The following is an 18,568-nucleotide window of genomic DNA, read 5'->3' as shown; positions in this document are numbered from 1 at the left end:
GTAATACTACAGTAATGCTACAGTAATGCTACAGTAATACTACAGTAATACTACAGTAATGCTACAGTAATGCTACAGTAATACTACAGTAATACTACAGTGATGCTACAGTAATACTGCAGTAATGCTACAGTAATACTACAGTAATACTACAGTAATGCTACAGTAATACTACAGTAATACTACAGTAATGCTACAGTAATACTGCATTAATGCTACAGTAATACTACAGTAATGCTACAGTAATGCTACAGTAATACTACAGTAATACTACAGTAATGCTACAGTAATGCTACAGTAATACTACAGTGATGCTACAGTAATACTGCAGTAATGCTACAGTAATGCTACAGTAATACTGCAGTAATGCTACAGTAATACTACAGTAATGCTACAGTAATGCTACAGTAATACTGCAGTAATGCTACAGTAATACTACAGTAATACTACAGTAATGCTACAGTAATACTACAGTAATACTACAGTAATGCTACAGTAATACTGCAGTAATACTACAGTAATGCTACAGTAATGTTACAGTAATACTGCAGTAATACTACAGTAATGCTGCAGTAATACTACAGTGATGCTACAGTAATACTACAGTAATGCTGCAGTAATACTACAGTGATGCTACAGTAATACTGCAGTAATACTACAGTGATGCTACAGTAATACTACAGTGATGCTACAGTAATACTGCAGTAATACTACAGTAATACTACAGTGATGCTACAGTAATACTACAGTGATGCTACAGTAATACTGCAGTAATACTACAGTAATGCTACATTAATACTACAGTGATGCTACAGTAATACTACAGTAATGCTGCAGTAATACTGCAGTAATGCTACATTAATACTACAGTGATGCTACAGTAATACTGCAGTAATACTACAGTAATGCTGCAGTAATACTGCAGTAATGCTACATTAATACTACAGTGATGCTACAGTAATACTACAGTAATACTACAGTAATACTGCAGTAATGCTACATTAATACTACAGTGATGCTACAGTAATACTGCAGTAATACTACAGTAATGCTACAGTAATACTACAGTGATGCTACAGTAATACTACAGTGATGCTACAGTAATGCTGCAGTAATACTACAGTAATGTTACAGTAATACTACAGTAATACTACAGTAATACTACAGACAGACATACCTGATGTTGGAGTTCCACTCTGTGATCCTGAGAATCAATAATCTCTCTCTCTGTCACAGAGTCCTCCACTGAGGAGGACGATGATGAGGAAGAGTTGTCGTGCTCCGAGGGGAGTGAGCTGGAGGAGAGTGGGTTGGGCCTGCTGGCCAGGTTCGCAGCCAGCGCCCTCCCGGTCAACCCCGTCCCCCTGCCCCGTCTCCACGACAAGAAACACCGTAGCAGGCAAAGCATTCTGGGTAAGCAAGAGAGATTTGGACGTGTGAATTCCATTGTAACCTTGTCAGAGGTGCCGTTTACTACGTTTCTACCACCTGTGTGTGTGTGTCCTCTAGGTTTCGGTTCTGGTTCTGACCTGTGTGTGTGTGTGTGTGTCCTCTAGATCTCGGTTCTGGTTCTGACCTGTGTGTGTGTGTCCTCTAGGTTTCAGTTCTGGTTCTGACCTGTGTGTGTGTCCTCTCTAGGTTTCAGTTCTGGTTCTGACCTGTGTGTGTGTCCTCTCTAGGTCTCGGTTCTGGTTCTGACCTGTGTGTGTGTGTCCTCTCTAGATCTCGGTTCTGGTTCGGACCTGTGTGTGTGTGTGTCCTCTCTAGGTTTCAGTTCTGGTTCTGTCCTGTGTGTGTGTGTCCTCTCTAGGTTTCAGTTCTGGTTCTGTCCTGTGTGTGTGTGTGTGTGTGTCCCCTCTAGGTTTCGTTTCTGGTTCTGACCTGTGTGTGTGTCCCCTCTCTAGGTTTCAGTTCTGGTTCTGACCTGTGTGTGTGTCCTCTCCAGGTTTCAGTTCTGGTTCTGACCTGTGTGTGTGTGTCCTCTAGGTTTCAGTTCTGGTTCTGACCTGTGTGTGTGTCCTCTAGGTTTCAGTTCTGGTTCTGACCTGTGTGTGTGTGTCCTCTAGGTTCTGGTTCAGACCTGTGTGTGTGCGTATGTGTGTCCTCTAGGTTCTGGTTCTGACCTGTGTGTGTGTGTGTGTCCTCTAGGTTCTGGTTCTGACCTGTGTGTGTGTGTGTGTCCTCTAGGTTCTGGTTCTGACCTGTGTCTGAGGAAGTTCCCCTCGCTGCTCCATGGGAAACGCTCCGCACCCGAACTCCCCCTGTTACCCCCGGCAACGCGCCACGGCGACCACACTAGCAACGAGACCTCGCCGGTCAAACGCAAACCTCGCCCATCTCCTCGGTCGCCCCGGAGATTCACCTTTGACCCCGCCGGGGGACTAGCGGGAGGGGCTAGCGAGGAGGAGGGATGGACACGCAGACGCAGCGAGAGGATTTTCCTTCATGATGCCTCCACCAATCAGATCTCTCCCTCCAGTAAAAACCCTCCAATCAGCACTAAACCCGCCCCCAGACCTAAAACCACACCCAGGGAGGGGAAAGACTGGAAGGTGAGTCGGTCTGTCCTCTCTGGTCTGTCCTCTCTGGTCTGTCCTCTCTGGCCTGTCCTCTCTGGCCTGTCCTCTCTGGTCTGTCCTCTCTGGCCTGTCCTCTCTGGTCTGTCCTCTCTGGTCTGTTCTCTCCGCCTATCCTCTCGGGCCTGTCCTCTCCCCCATCCTCTCAGGCCTGTCCTCTCCCCCTATCCTCTCGGGCCTGTCCTCTCTGGTCTGTCCTCTCTGGTCTGTCCTCTCTGGCCTGTCCTCTCCGCCTGTCCTCTCCGCCTGTCCTCTCCGCCTGTCCTCTCCCCCTATCCTCTCGGGCCTGTCCTCTCCCCCTATCCTCTCGGGCCTGTCCTCTCCGCCTATCCTCTTGGGCCTGTCCTCTCCCCCTATCCTCTCGGGCCTGTCCTCTCCCCCTATCCTCTCGGGCCTGTCCTCTCCGCCTATCCTCTCTGCCTATCCTCTCGGGCCTGTCCTCTCTGGTCTGTCCTCTCTGGTCTGTCCTCTCGGTCTGTCCTCTCGGTCTGTCCTCTCCGCCTGTCCTCTCCGCCTATCCTCTCCGCCTGTCCTCTCGGGCCTGTCCTCTCCGCCTATCCTCTCTGCCTATCCTCTCGGGCCTGTCCTCTCTGGTCTGTCCTCTCTGGTCTGTCCTCTCGGTCTGTCCTCTCGGTCTGTCCTCTCCGCCTGTCCTCTCCCCCTATCCTCTCGGGCCTGTCCTCTCCCCCTATCCTCTCGGGCCTGTCTTCTCCCCCTGTCCTCTCGGTCTGTCCTCTCGGTCGGTCCTCTCGGCCTGTCCTCTCGGCCTGTCCTCTCGGCATGTCCTTTCGGGTCTGTCCTCTCGGCCTGTCCTCTCGGGTCTGTCCATCTTTCTAGTGTGTTTATGATGGTATGTGTGTGTGTGTGTGTATGTGGTGTGATGGTGTGTGTGTTCTAACTTGCTTGTTTCTGTGTGTGTGTTAAACAGAAGAAGAGGCTGAAGGACCCTCCCCTGACCCCGCTCTCTCTGTCTAGTCCAATCACAGAGAGCCCGGTAGCCCCTCCCCTCAGCCCTGCACGCAAGAGCCAATCAAAAGCCAAGGCTAAACCCCGAGAGGTCTGTGTACTGCTACGTTCAATCCTCATAAATTATCCTTCTCGTGTGTTACATACAACTGCCTCTCAGATATGACAACTCTGTGTGTGTGTGTGTGTGTGTGTGTGTGTGTGTGTGTGTGTGTGTGTTTCAACAGGCTCGTGGAGCGGTCAGTAGGCTGATGAAGAGTATGGAGGCTGATGAAGACTTCGAACCCAGTCAGGACAGCAGCTTCTCTGAAGACGATGGACCTCCTCCGTCACACAGCAGTCTGGCCGAGAGGACCCTGTCGTCTGGTTGGTTGACTGGTTATGTAGATACGTTGGTGTGTATATATCAGTCTGGCTGAGAGGACCCTGTCGTCTGGTTAGTTGACTGGTTATGTAGATACGTTGGTGTGTATATATCAGTCTGGCTGAGAGGACCCTGTCGTCTGGTTGGTTGACTGGTTATGTAGAGACGTTGGTGTGTATATATCAGTCTGGCTGAGAGGACCCTGTCGTCTGGTTAGTTGACTGGTTATGTAGATACGTTGGTGTGTATATATCAGTCTGGCTGAGAGGACCCTGTCGTCTGGTTGGTTGACTGGTTATGTAGAGACGTTGGTGTGTATATATCAGTCTGGCTGAGAGGACCCTGTCGTCTGGTTGGTTGACTGGTTATGTAGATACGTTGGTGTGTATATATCAGTCTGGCTGAGAGGACCCTGTCGTCTGGTTAGTTGACTGGTTATGTAGATACGTTGGTGTGTATATATCAGTCTGGCTGAGAGGACCCTGTCGTCTGGTTAGTTGACTGGTTATGTAGAGACGTTGGTGTGTATATATCAGTCTGGCTGAGAGGACCCTGTCGTCTGGTTAGTTGACTGGTTATGTAGATACGTTGGTGTGTATATATCAGTCTGGCTGAGAGGACCCTGTCGTCTGGTTAGTTGACTGGTTATGTAGATACGTTGGTGTGTATATATCAGTCTGGCTGAGAGGACCCTGTCGTCTGGTTGGTTGACTGGTTATGTAGATACGTTGGTGTGTATATATCAGTCTGGCTGAGAGGACCCTGTCGTCTGGTTAGTTGACTGGTTATGTAGATACGTTGGTGTGTATATATCAGTCTGGCTGAGAGGACCCTGTCGTCTGGTTGGTTGACTGGTTATGTAGATACGTTGGTGTGTATATATCAGTCTGGCTGAGAGGACCCTGTCGTCTGGTTAGTTGACTGGTTATGTAGATACGTTGGTGTGTATATATCAGTCTGGCTGAGAGGACCCTGTCGTCTGGTTAGTTGACTGGTTATGTAGATACGTTGGTGTGTATATATCAGTCTGGCTGAGAGGACCCTGTCGTCTGGTTGGTTGACTGGTTATGTAGAGACGTTGGTGTGTATATATCAGTCTGGCTGAGAGGACCCTGTCGTCTGGTTAGTTGACTGGTTATGTAGATACGTTGGTGTGTATATATCAGTCTGGCTGAGAGGACCCTGTCGTCTGGTTGGTTGACTGGTTATGTAGATACGTTGGTGTGTATATATCAGTCTGGCTGAGAGGACCCTGTCGTCTGGTTGGTTGACTGGTTATGTAGATACGTTGGTGTGTATATATCAGTCTGGCTGAGAGGACCCTGTCGTCTGGTTAGTTGACTGGTTATGTAGATATCAGTCTGGCTGAGAGGACCCTGTCGTCTGGTTAGTTGACTGGTTATGTAGATACGTTGGTGTGTATATATCAGTCTGGCTGAGAGGACCCTGTCGTCTGGTTAGTTGACTGGTTATGTAGAGACGTTGGTGTGTATATATCAGTCTGGCTGAGAGGACCCTGTCGTCTGGTTAGTTGACTGGTTATGTAGAGACGTTGGTGTGTATATATCAGTCTGGCTGAGAGGACCCTGTCGTCTGGTTAGTTGACTGGTTATGTAGATACGTTGGTGTGTATATATCAGTCTGGCTGAGAGGACCCTGTCGTCTGGTTAGTTGACTGGTTATGTAGATACGTTGGTGTGTATATATCAGTCTGGCTGAGAGGACCCTGTCGTCTGGTTGGTTGACTGGTTATGTAGAGACGTTGGTGTGTATATATCAGTCTGGCTGAGAGGACCCTGTCGTCTGGTTAGTTGACTGGTTATGTAGAGACGTTGGTGTGTATATATCAGTCTGGCTGAGAGGACCCTGTCGTCTGGTTGGTTGACTGGTTATGTAGATACGTTGGTGTGTATATATCAGTCTGGCTGAGAGGACCCTGTCGTCTGGTTAGTTGACTGGTTATGTAGATACGTTGGTGTGTATATATCAGTCTGGCTGAGAGGACCCTGTCGTCTGGTTAGTTGACTGGTTATGTAGATACGTTGGTGTGTATATATCAGTCTGGCTGAGAGGACCCTGTCGTCTGGTTGGTTGACTGGTTATGTAGATACGTTGGTGTGTATATATCAGTCTGGCTGAGAGGACCCTGTCGTCTGGTTAGTTGACTGGTTATGTAGATACGTTGGTGTGTATATATCAGTCTGGCTGAGAGGACCCTGTCGTCTGGTTGGTTGACTGGTTATGTAGATACGTTGGTGTGTATATATCAGTCTGGCTGAGAGGACCCTGTCGTCTGGTTAGTTGACTGGTTATGTAGAGACGTTGGTGTGTATATATCAGTCTGGCTGAGAGGACCCTGTCGTCTGGTTGGTTGACTGGTTATGTAGATACGTTGGTGTGTATATATCAGTCTGGCTGAGAGGACCCTGTCGTCTGGTTGGTTGACTGGTTATGTAGAGACGTTGGTGTGTATATATCAGTCTGGCTGAGAGGACCCTGTCGTCTGGTTAGTTGACTGGTTATGTAGAGACGTTGGTGTGTATATATCAGTCTGGCTGAGAGGACCCTGTCGTCTGGTTAGTTGACTGGTTATGTAGAGACGTTGGTGTGTATATATCAGTCTGGCTGAGAGGACCCTGTTGGCTGGTTAGTTGACTGGTTATGTAGAGACGTTGGTGTGTATATATCAGTCTGGCTGAGAGGACCCTGTCGTCTGGTTAGTTGACTGGTTATGTAGATACGTTGGTGTGTATATATCAGTCTGGCTGAGAGGACCCTGTCGTCTGGTTAGTTGACTGGTTATGTAGATACGTTGGTGTGTATATATCAGTCTGGCTGAGAGGACCCTGTCGTCTGGTTGGTTGACTGGTTATGTAGAGACGTTGGTGTGTATATATCAGTCTGGCTGAGAGGACCCTGTCGTCTGGTTAGTTGACTGGTTATGTAGATACGTTGGTGTGTATATATCAGTCTGGCTGAGAGGACCCTGTCGTCTGGTTGGTTGACTGGTTATGTAGATACGTTGGTGTGTATATATCAGTCTGGCTGAGAGGACCCTGTCGTCTGGTTAGTTGACTGGTTATGTAGATACGTTGGTGTGTATATATCAGTCTGGCTGAGAGGACCCTGTCGTCTGGTTGGTTGACTGGTTATGTAGATACGTTGGTGTGTATATATCAGTCTGGCTGAGAGGACCCTGTCGTCTGGTTGGTTGACTGGTTATGTAGATACGTTGGTGTGTATATATCAGTCTGGCTGAGAGGACCCTGTCGTCTGGTTAGTTGACTGGTTATGTAGAGACGTTGGTGTGTATATATCAGTCTGGCTGAGAGGACCCTGTCGTCTGGTTAGTTGACTGGTTATGTAGATACGTTGGTGTGTATATATCAGTCTGGCTGAGAGGACCCTGTCGTCTGGTTAGTTGACTGGTTATGTAGATACGTTGGTGTGTATATATCAGTCTGGCTGAGAGGACCCTGTCGTCTGGTTAGTTGACTGGTTATGTAGATACGTTGGTGTGTATATATCAGTCTGGCTGAGAGGACCCTGTCGTCTGGTTAGTTGACTGGTTATGTAGATACGTTGGTGTGTATATATCAGTCTGGCTGAGAGGACCCTGTCGTCTGGTTGGTTGACTGGTTATGTAGATACGTTGGTGTGTATATATCAGTCTGGCTGAGAGGACCCTGTCGTCTGGTTGGTTGACTGGTTATGTAGATACGTTGGTGTGTATATATCAGTCTGGCTGAGAGGACCCTGTCGTCTGGTTAGTTGACTGGTTATGTAGATACGTTGGTGTGTATATATCAGTCTGGCTGAGAGGACCCTGTCGTCTGGTTGGTTGACTGGTTATGTAGATACGTTGGTGTGTATATATCAGTCTGGCTGAGAGGACCCTGTCGTCTGGTTAGTTGACTGGTTATGTAGAGACGTTGGTGTGTATATATCAGTCTGGCTGAGAGGACCCTGTCGTCTGGTTAGTTGACTGGTTATGTAGAGACGTTGGTGTGTATATATCAGTCTGGCTGAGAGGACCCTGTCGTCTGGTTAGTTGACTGGTTATGTAGATACGTTGGTGTGTATATATCAGTCTGGCTGAGAGGACCCTGTCGTCTGGTTAGTTGACTGGTTATGTAGAGACGTTGGTGTGTAGATATCAGTCTGGCTGAGAGGACCCTGTCGTCTGGTTAGTTGACTGGTTATGTAGATACGTTGGTGTGTATATATCAGTCTGGCTGAGAGGACCCTGTCGTCTGGTTAGTTGACTGGTTATGTAGATACGTTGGTGTGTATATATCAGTCTGGCTGAGAGGACCCTGTCGTCTGGTTAGTTGACTGGTTATGTAGATACGTTGGTGTGTATATATCAGTCTGGCTGAGAGGACCCTGTCGTCTGGTTGGTTGACTGGTTATGTAGAGACGTTGGTGTGTATATATCAGTCTGGCTGAGAGGACCCTGTCGTCTGGTTAGTTGACTGGTTATGTAGAGGCGTTGGTGTGTATATATCAGTCTGGCTGAGAGGACCCTGTCGTCTGGTTAGTTGACTGGTTATGTAGAGACGTTGGTGTGTATATATCAGTCTGGCTGAGAGGACCCTGTCGTCTGGTTAGTTGACTGGTTATGTAGAGACGTTGGTGTGTATATATCAGTCTGGCTGAGAGGACCCTGTCGTCTGGTTGGTTGACTGGTTATGTAGATACGTTGGTGTGTATATATCAGTCTGGCTGAGAGGACCCTGTCGTCTGGTTAGTTGACTGGTTATGTAGATACGTTGGTGTGTATATATCAGTCTGGCTGAGAGGACCCTGTCGTCTGGTTAGTTGACTGGTTTTGTAGATACGTTGGTGTGTATATATCAGTCTGGCTGAGAGGACCCTGTCGTCTGGTTAGTTGACTGGTTATGTAGACACGTTGGTGTGTATAAATTGTTGTTGTTTTTAAAAATGTGTTTTTTTTAAGTTACCTTGTTTCCATAATTATTCAGACCCTTTTGCTATGAGACTCTAAATTGATCTCAGGTTTTTCCTGTTTCCATGGATCATCCTTGAGATGTTTCTGCAACTTGATTGGAGTCCACCTGTGGTAAATTCAATTAATTGGACATGATTTGAAAAGGCACACACCTGTCTATATAAGGTCCCACAGTTGACAGTGCATGTCAGAGCAAAAACCAAGCCATGAGGTCGAAGGAATTGGGAATTATCCGTAGAGCTCCGAGACAGGATTATGTCGAGAGACAGATCTGGGGAAGGGTACCAAAACATTTCTGCAGCATTGAAGGTCCCCAAGAACACAGTGGCCTCCATCATTCTTAAATGGAAGAAGTTTGGAACCACCAAGACTCTTCCTAGACCTGGCCGCCCGGCCAAACTGAGCGATCGGGGGAGAAGGGCCTTGGTCAGGTCGACTAAGAACCTGATGGTCACTCTGACAGAGCTCCAGAGTTCCTCTGTGGAGATGGGAGAACCTTCCAGAAGGACAACCATCTCTGCAGCAGTCCACCAATCAGGCCTTTATGGTAGAAAGACCAGACGGAAGCCAGTCCTCAGTAAAAGGCACATGACTACCACTTGGAATTTGCCAAAAGGATCCTAAAGGACTCTTTGGCCTCAATGCCAAGCATCACGTCTGGAGGAAACCTGGCACCATCCCTACAGTGAAGCATGGTGGTGGCAGCATCATGCTGTGGGGATGTTTGTCAGCGGCAGGGACTGGGAGACTAGTCAGGATCGAGGGAAAGATGAACGGTGCAAAGTACAGAGAAATCCTTGATGAAAACCTGCTCCAGAGCGCTCAGGAAGATTCACCTTCTAACAGGACAACGACTCTAAGCACACAGCCAAGACAACGAAGGAGTGGCTTCGGGACAAGTGTTTGAATGTCCTTGAGTGGCCCAGCCAGAGCCCGGACTTGAACCCGATCGAAGAAGAGACCTGAAAATAGCTGTGCAGCGACGTTCCCCATCCAACCTGACAGAGCTTGAGAGGATCTGCAGAGAAGAATGGGAGAAACTCCCCAAATACAGGTGTGCCAAGCTGGTAGAACCATACCCAAGAAGACTAGAGGCTGTAATCGCTGCCAAAGGTGCTTCAACAAAGTACAGAGTGAAGGGTCTGAATACTAATGTCAATGTGATATTATTTATAAAAACAGTTTTTTGCTTGGTCATTATGGGGTATTGTAATGTCATTATGGGGTATTGTGATGTCATTATGGGGTATTGTGATGTCATTATGGGGTATTGTGATGTCATTATGGGGTATTGTGATGTCATTATGGGGTATTGTGATGTCATTATGGGGTATTGTGATGTCATTATGGGGTATTGTGTGTAGATTGTGGTAAAACAAATATTTAATACATTTTAGAATGAGGCTGTAATGTAATAAATGCTCTGTGTTAGTGTATATATTGATGCGTTGATATATTGATTGGTGTATATTGATTGGTGTATATTGATTGGTGTATTGATTGGTGTATATTGATTGGTGTATATTGATTGGTATATTGATTGGTGTATTGATTGGTATATTGATTGGTGTATATTGATTGGTATATTGATTGGTGTATTGATTGGTATATTGATTGGTGTATATTGATTGGTGTATTGATTGGTATATTGATTGGTGTATATTGATTGGTATATTGATTGGTGTATTGATTGGTATATTGATTGGTGTATATTGATTGGTGTATATTGATTGGTGTATTGATTGGTGTATATTGATTGGTGTATATTGATTGGTATATTGATTGGTGTATTGCTATATTGATCCAGCTCCGGTCCAGTGTGTGTTAGATAAAGACTCTCTTCAGGATGGTCTGAGGGTTCTGATCCCCATGGATGATCAGCTGCTGTATGCTGGACACGTCAACACGGTACACTCCCCGGACATGTGAGTACCCACACTACGCACCACACGGCGGGGGGGGCGTTGGTAGACGCACACTACGCACCACACAGGGGGAGCATTGGTAGACACACACTACGCACCACACAGGGGGAGCATTGGTAGACACACACTACGCACCACACAGGGGGGGCGTTGGTAGACACACACTACGCACCACACAGGGGGGGCGTTGGTAGACGCACACTACGCACTACTCAGGGGGGGGGCGTTGGTAGACACACACTACGCACCACACAGGGGGGGCGTTGGTAGACACACACTACGCACCACTCAGGGGGGGCGTTGGTAGACACACACTACGCACCACTCAGGGGGGGGCGTTGGTAGACACGATGTAAGTTACCTAATTTATGTCCCGATAAACTGCCCTGAATGCCTCTGTTGATCCTACTGCTATTGTATACAGTAATCCATGTGCCTTTGTGCCAGAGTGATACTGTTAGCACTGATACGTAGGTGTGTCCCAGCAGGAAGTCCACTGTGTGCAGCTCACCCTGCACTAACATAAACAACATGAGCATGTCTACCTCTCATATCTACTGTCTAGAACAACTCCTGACCTCTGACCTCTGTTCTGTAGTTACAGTGTGGTGGTGGAGGGGGAGAGAGGAAACAGACCTCATATCTACTGTCTAGAACAACTCCTGACCCCTGACCTCTGACCTCTGTTCTGTAGTTACAGTGTGGTGGTGGAGGGGGAGAGAGGGAACAGACCTCATATCTACTGTCTAGAACAACTCCTAACTTCTGACCTCTGTTCTGTAGTTACAGTGTGGTGGTGGAGGGGGAGAGAGGGAACAGACCTCATATCTACTGTCTAGAACAACTCCTGACCCCTGACCTCTGTTCTGTAGTTACAGTGTGGTGGTGGAGGGGGAGAGAGGGAACAGACCTTATATCTACTGTCTAGAACAACTCCTAACTTCTGACCTCTGACCTCTGTTCTGTAGTTACAGTGTGGTGGTGGAGGGGGAGAGAGGGAACAGACCTCATATCTACTGTCTAGAACAACTCCTGACCTCTGACCTCTGTTCTGTAGTTACAGTGTGGTGGTGGAGGGGGAGAGAGGAAACAGACCTCATATCTACTGTCTAGAACAACTCCTGACCCCTGACCTCTGACCTCTGTTCTGTAGTTACAGTGTGGTGGTGGAGGGGGAGAGAGGGAACAGACCTCATATCTACTGTCTAGAACAACTCCTGACCCCTGACCTCTGTTCTGTAGTTACAGTGTGGTGGTGGAGGGGGAGAGAGGGAACAGACCTCATATCTACTGTCTAGAACAACTCCTGACCCCTGACCTCTGTTCTGTAGTTACAGTGTGGTGGTGGAGGGGGAGAGAGGGAACAGACCTCATATCTACTGTCTAGAACAACTCCTGACCCCTGACCTCTGTTCTGTAGTTACAGTGTGGTGGTGGAGGGGGAGAGAGGGAACAGACCTCATATCTACTGTCTAGAACAACTCCTACAGGAGGCTGTGAGTACATCTCATTACATCTGTGTTCTTTGGGTTTTTGTTACAGGCCGTGGATGTGATGCCCTCGTCTGTGTGTGTGTTTTGTGTTTTTATTACAGTGTGTGTGTTATTCTGTGTGTTATTCTGTGTGTTATTCCAGATTGTGGATGTGATGCCCTCGTCAGTGTGTGTGTGTGTGTTAATGTGTGTTATTCTGTGTGTTATTCCAGATTGTGGATGTGATGCCCTCGTCAGTGTGTGTGTTATTCAGTGTGTTAATGTGTGTTAATGTGTGTTATTCAGTGTGTTAAAAAGTGTTATTCTGTGTGTTATTCTGTGTGTTATTCCAGATTGTGGATGTGATGCCTCCGTCAGTCTGGTATCTTCCTGAAGGCTGTCGTGTTGCTGCATACTGGAGCCAGCAGTACCACTGTCTCTACCCCGGCACCGTAGTCAACGGTAACGCACAGTACCACTGTCTCTACCCCGGCACCGTAGTCAACGGTAACGCACAGTACCACTGTCTCTACCCCGGCACCGTAGTCAACGGTAACGCACAGTACCACTGCCTCTACCCCGGCACCGTAGTCAACGGTAACGCACAGTACCACTGTCTCTACCCCCGGCACCGTAGTCAACGGTAACGCACAGTACCACTGTCTCTACCCCGGCACCGTAGTCAACGGTAACGCACAGTACCACTGTCTCTACCCCGGCACCGTAGTCAACGGTAACGCACAGTACCACTGTCTCTACCCCGGCACCGTAGTCAACGGTAACGCACAGTACCACTGTCTCTACCCCGGCACCGTAGTCAACGGTAACGCACAGTACCACCGTCTCTACCCCGGCACCGTAGTCAACGGTAACGCACAGTACCACTGTCTCTACCCCGGCACCGTAGTCAACGGTAACGCACAGTACCACTGTCTCTACCCCGGCACCGTAGTCAACGGTAACGCACAGTACCACTGTCTCTACCCCGGCACCGTAGTCAACGGTAACGCACAGTACCACTGTCTCTACCCCGGCACCGTAGTCAACGGTAACGCACAGTACCACTGTCTCTACCCCGGCACCGTAGTCAACGATAACGCACAGTACCACTGTCTCTACCCCGGCACCGTAGTCAACGGTAACGCACAGTACCACTGTCTCTACCCCGGCACCGTAGTCAACGGTAACGCACAGTACCACTGCCTCTACCCCGGCACCGTAGTCAACGGTAACGCACAGTACCACTGCCTCTACCCCGGCACCGTAGTCAACGGTAACGCACAGTACCACTGTCTCTACCCCGGCACCGTAGTCAATGGTAACGCACAGTACCACTGTCTCTACCCCGGCACCGTAGTCAATGGTAACACACAGGCCAGGGTTTCCATTAGCCGGTAATAGCTGGCTTTTGGCCAATAAAAACTAGAAAAGCCGATAAATAAAATTGGAGAAGACAACATCCCATTTGAGAAAGTGTTTTATAGTCTCATCACCAGTCAATAGTTTGGACACGTCTAGTCCTTTCAATCTAGGTGACCTGTTCCTTTAACCCCTTCCTGTCTGTACAGGAAGTTCAGACGGTGATGACAGTGATGACCTCATCACGGTGGAGTTTGATGACGGTGACACGGGTCGCATCCCCCTCTCCCACATCAGACTGCTGCCCCCTGACTACAAGATACAGTGTAAGGACACAGCCCCTCTCCCACATCAGACTGCTGCCCCCTGACTACAAGATACAGTGTAAGGACACAGCCCCTCTCCCACATCAGACTGCTGCCCCCTGACTACAAGATACAGTGTAAGGACACAGCCCCCTCTCCCACATCAGACTGCTGCCCCCTGACTACAAGATACAGCCCCCTCTCCCACATCAGACTGCTGCCCCCTGACTACAAGATACAGTGTAAGGACACAGCCCCTCTCCCACATCAGACTGCTGCCCCCTGACTACAAGATACAGTGTAAGGACACAGCCCCCTCCCACATCAGACTGCTGCCCCCTGACTACAAGATACAGTGTAAGGACACAGCCCCCTCTCCCACATCAGACTGCTGCCCCCTGACTACAAGATACAGTGTAAGGACACAGCCCCCTCTCCCACATCAGACTGCTGCCCCCTGACTACAAGATACAGTGTAAGGACACAGCCCCTCTCCCACATCAGACTGCTGCCCCCTGACTACAAGATACAGTGTAAGGACACAGCCCCCTCTCCCACATCAGACTGCTGCCCCCTGACTACAAGATACAGTGTAAGGACACAGCCCCCTCTCCCACATCAGACTGCTGCCCCCTGACTACAAGATACAGTGTAAGGACACAGCCCCCTCTCCCACATCAGACTGCTGCCCCCTGACTACAAGATACAGTGTAAGGACACAGCCCCCTCTCCCACATCAGACTGCTGCCCCCTGACTACAAGATACAGTGTAAGGACACAGCCCCTCTCCCACATCAGACTGCTGCCCCCTGACTACAAGATACAGTGTAAGGACACATCCCCCTCTCCCACATCAGACTGCTGCCCCCTGACTACAAGATACAGTGTAAGGACACATCCCCCTCTCCCACATCAGACTGCTGCCCCCTGACTACAAGATACAGTGTAAGGACACAGCCCCCTCTCCCACATCAGACTGCTGCCCCCTGACTACAAGATACAGTGTAAGGACACAGCCCCCTCTCCCACATCAGACTGCTGCCCCCTGACTACAAGATACAGTGTAAGGACACAGCCCCTCTCCCACATCAGACTGCTGCCCCCTGACTACAAGATACAGCCCCCTCTCCCACATCAGACTGCTGCCCCCTGACTACAAGATACAGCCCCCTCTCCCACATCAGACTGCTGCCCCCTGACTACAAGATACAGTGTAAGGACACAGCCCCTCTCCCACATCAGACTGCTGCCCCCTGACTACAAGATACAGTGTAAGGACACAGCCCCCTCTCCCACATCAGACTGCTGCCCCCTGACTACAAGATACAGTGTAAGGACACAGCCCCCTCTCCCACATCAGACTGCTGCCCCCTGACTACAAGATACAGTGTAAGGACACAGCCCCTCTCCCACATCAGACTGCTGCCCCCTGACTACAAGATACAGTGTAAGGACACAGCCCCCTCTCCCACATCAGACTGCTGCCCCCTGACTACAAGATACAGTGTAAGGACACAGCCCCTCTCCCACATCAGACTGCTGCCCCCTGACTACAAGATACAGTGTAAGGACACAGCCCCTCTCCCACATCAGACTGCTGCCCCCTGACTACAAGATACAGTGTAAGGACACAGCCCCTCTCCCACATCAGACTGCTGCCCCCTGACTACAAGATACAGTGTAAGGACACAGCCCCTCTCCCACATCAGACTGCTGCCCCCTGACTACAAGATACAGTGTAAGGACACAGCCCCCTCTCCCACATCAGACTGCTGCCCCCTGACTACAAGATACAGTGTAAGGACACAGCCCCCTCTCCCACATCAGACTGCTGCCCCCTGACTACAAGATACAGCCCCCTCTCCCACATCAGACTGCTGCCCCCTGACTACAAGATACAGTGTAAGGACACAGCCCCCTCTCCCACATCAGACTGCTGCCCCCTGACTACAAGATACAGTGTAAGGACACAGCCCCTCTCCCACATCAGACTGCTGCCCCCTGACTACAAGATACAGCCCCAATGACTCACACACACATTCTCACACAAGGACTCACACAGACACAAGGACTCACACAGACACAAGGACTCACACAGACACAAGGACTCACACAGACACAAGGACTCACACAGACACAAGGACTCACACACACTCACACAAGGACTCACTCACACTCACACAAGGACTCACTCACACACACACACACACACACACACACACACACTCCCACAAGGACTCACACACACACACACACACACACACACACACACACACTCCCACAAGGACACACACACACACACACTCCCACAAGGACACACACTCACACACACTCCCACAAGGACACACACACACACACACTCCCACAAGGACACACACTCCCACTCTTTTGTATTCTTTCCCAGTGGGTTTGTTCAGTCTGTCTGATGATTCTGATGTTAAACCTGCCCCCCTGTAGGCGCTGAGCCCTCCCCCGCGCTGCTAGTGGCCAGCTGCTCCAGGAGGCGTGTCAGGAAGTGCAGCAAGGACACCAGTGAGACGAGGCCTAAAGCAGGGGACTCCGCCCCCAAGGGCAGAGGGAGACCGGCCAAGAAACCCAAACCCAAACCTGGTGAGCCAATCAGAGACCTCGATGCTAGTTGGAACAGCTCTAAGACTTTATAACTGCTGTGGATCCTGTTATCCCTGTTGGATCCTGTTATCCCTGTTGGATCCTGTTATCCCTGTTGGATCCTGTTATCCCTGTTGGATCCTGTTATCCCTGTTGGATCCTGTTATCCCTGTTGGATCCTGTTATCCCTGTTGGGTCTGTTATCCCTGTTGGATCCTGTTATCCCTGTTGGGTCTGTTATCCCTGTTGGGTCTGTTATCCCTGTTGGGTCTGTTATCCCTGTTGGGTCTGTTAGGTCTGTTATCCCTGTTGGGTCTGTTATCCCTGTTGGGTCTGTTATCCCTGTTGGGTCTGTTATTCCTGTTAGGTCTGTTATCCCTGTTAGGTCTGTTGGGTCTGTTATTCCTGTTGGGTCTGTTATTCCTGTTGGGTCTGTTATCCCTGTTGGGTCTGTTATTCCTGTTATCCCTGGTGGGTCTGTTATTCCTGTTATCCCCGTTGGGTCTGTTATCCCTGTTATCCCTGTTGGGTCTGTTATCCCTGTTGGGTCTGTTATTCCTGTTGGGTCTGTTATTCCTCTTGGGTCTGGTATCCCTGGTATCCCTGTTGGGTCTGTTATCCCTGTTGGGTCTGTTATCCCTGTTGGGTCTGTTATCCCTGTTGGGTCTGTTATTCCTGTTGGGTCTGTTATTCCTGTTATCCCTGTTATCCCTGTTGGGTGTGTTATTCCTGTTGGGTCTGTTATTCCTGTTATCCCTGTTGGGTCTGTTATCCCTGTTGGGTCTGTTATCCCTGTTAGGTCTGTTATCCCTGTTGGGTCTGTTATCCCTGTTGGGTCTGTTATCCCTGTTATCCCTGTTAGGTCTGTTATCCCTGTTGGGTCTGTTATCCCTGTTGGGTCTGTTATCCCTGTGGGGTCTGTTATCCCTGTTGGGTCTGTTATCCCTGTTGGGTCTGTTATTCCTGTTATCCCTGTTGGGTCTGTTATCCCTGTTGGGTCTGTTATCCCTTTGGGTCTGTTATCCCTGTTGGGTCTGTTATTCCTGTTGGGTCTGTTGGGTCTGTTATTCCTGTTAGGCTTGTTAGGTCTGTTATTCCTGTTGGGTCTGTTATTCCTGATGGGTCTGTTATTCCTGTTATCCCTGTTGGGTCTGTTATCCCTGTTGGGTCTGTTATCCCTGTTGGGTCTGTTATTCCTGTTGGGTCTGTTATCCCTGTTGGGTCTGTTATTCCTGTTATCCCTGTTGGGTCTGTTATCCCTGCTATCCCTGTTAGGTCTGTTATCCCTGTTGGGTCTGTTATCCCTGTTGGGTCTGTTATCCCTGTTGGGTCTGTTATCCCTGTTGGGTCTGTTATCCCTGTTGGGTCGGTGGATTATGTTATCCCTGTTAGGTCTGTGAATTCTGTTATTCCTGTTAGGTCTGTTATTCCTGTTAGGTCTGTGAATTGTGTTATTCCTGTTAGGTCTGTGGATTATGTTAACCCTGTTAGGTCTGTGGATTATGTTATTCCTGTTAGGTCTGTGGATTGTTATTCCTGTTAGGTCTGTGGATTATGTTATTCCTGTTAGGTCTGTGAATTATGTTATTCCTGTTAGGTCTGTGGATTATGTTATCCCTGTTTGGTCTGTGAATTCTGTTATCCCTGTTCGGTCTGTGAATTCTGTTATCCCTGTTATCCCTGTTAGGTCTGTGATTTCTGTTATTCCTGTTAGGTCTGTGGATTATGTTATTCCTGTTAGGTCTGTGGATTATGTTATCCCTGTTAGGTCTGTGAATTCTGTTATCCCTGTTAGGTCTGTGATTTCTGTTATTCCTGTTAGGTCTGTGGATTATGTTATTCCTGTTAGGTCTGTGGATTATGTTATTCCTGTTAGGTCTGTGGATTATGTTATTCCTGTTAGGTCTGTGGATTATGTTAACCCTGTTAGGTCTGTTAACCCTGTTAGGTCTGTGGATTATGTTAACCCTCTTAGGTCTGTTATTCCTGTTAGGTCTGTGAACTCAGGTCAGTCATTTG

At 48.8% G+C, this 18,568-nt stretch overlaps 1 protein-coding gene across 9 annotated transcripts in view; it reads left to right on the top strand.

The window, feature by feature from the left end:
* The window catches only part of tnrc18 (trinucleotide repeat containing 18), a 95,907-nt gene that overhangs the window by 68,386 nt on the left and 8,953 nt on the right, over positions 1-18,568 (top strand). For 5 of the 9 annotated variants that reach the window (XM_090197938.1, XM_090197936.1, XM_090197937.1 and 2 more), the window contains 9 exons: positions 1,237-1,413; positions 2,188-2,552; positions 3,505-3,633; positions 3,770-3,908; positions 10,686-10,803; positions 12,224-12,299; positions 12,629-12,737; positions 13,844-13,960; positions 16,397-16,549. In XM_090197938.1, coding sequence (XP_090054064.1) covers positions 1,237-1,413; positions 2,188-2,552; positions 3,505-3,633; positions 3,770-3,908; positions 10,686-10,803; positions 12,224-12,299; positions 12,629-12,737; positions 13,844-13,960; positions 16,397-16,549 — 1,383 coding nt within the window. The other 4 variants (XR_016486148.1, XM_090197939.1, XM_090197940.1 and 1 more) reach the window with 4 other exon arrangements.

The sequence above is a fragment of the Oncorhynchus mykiss genome, chromosome 13 (genome assembly GCF_057628025.1).
Source record: "Oncorhynchus mykiss isolate SJ-2025 chromosome 13, ASM5762802v1, whole genome shotgun sequence".
In the NCBI taxonomy this organism is placed as follows: Eukaryota; Metazoa; Chordata; class Actinopteri; order Salmoniformes; family Salmonidae; genus Oncorhynchus; species Oncorhynchus mykiss.
The sequence above is the reverse complement of the archived record's forward strand: the minus strand, read 5'-3'. Positions and strand labels throughout refer to the sequence as shown.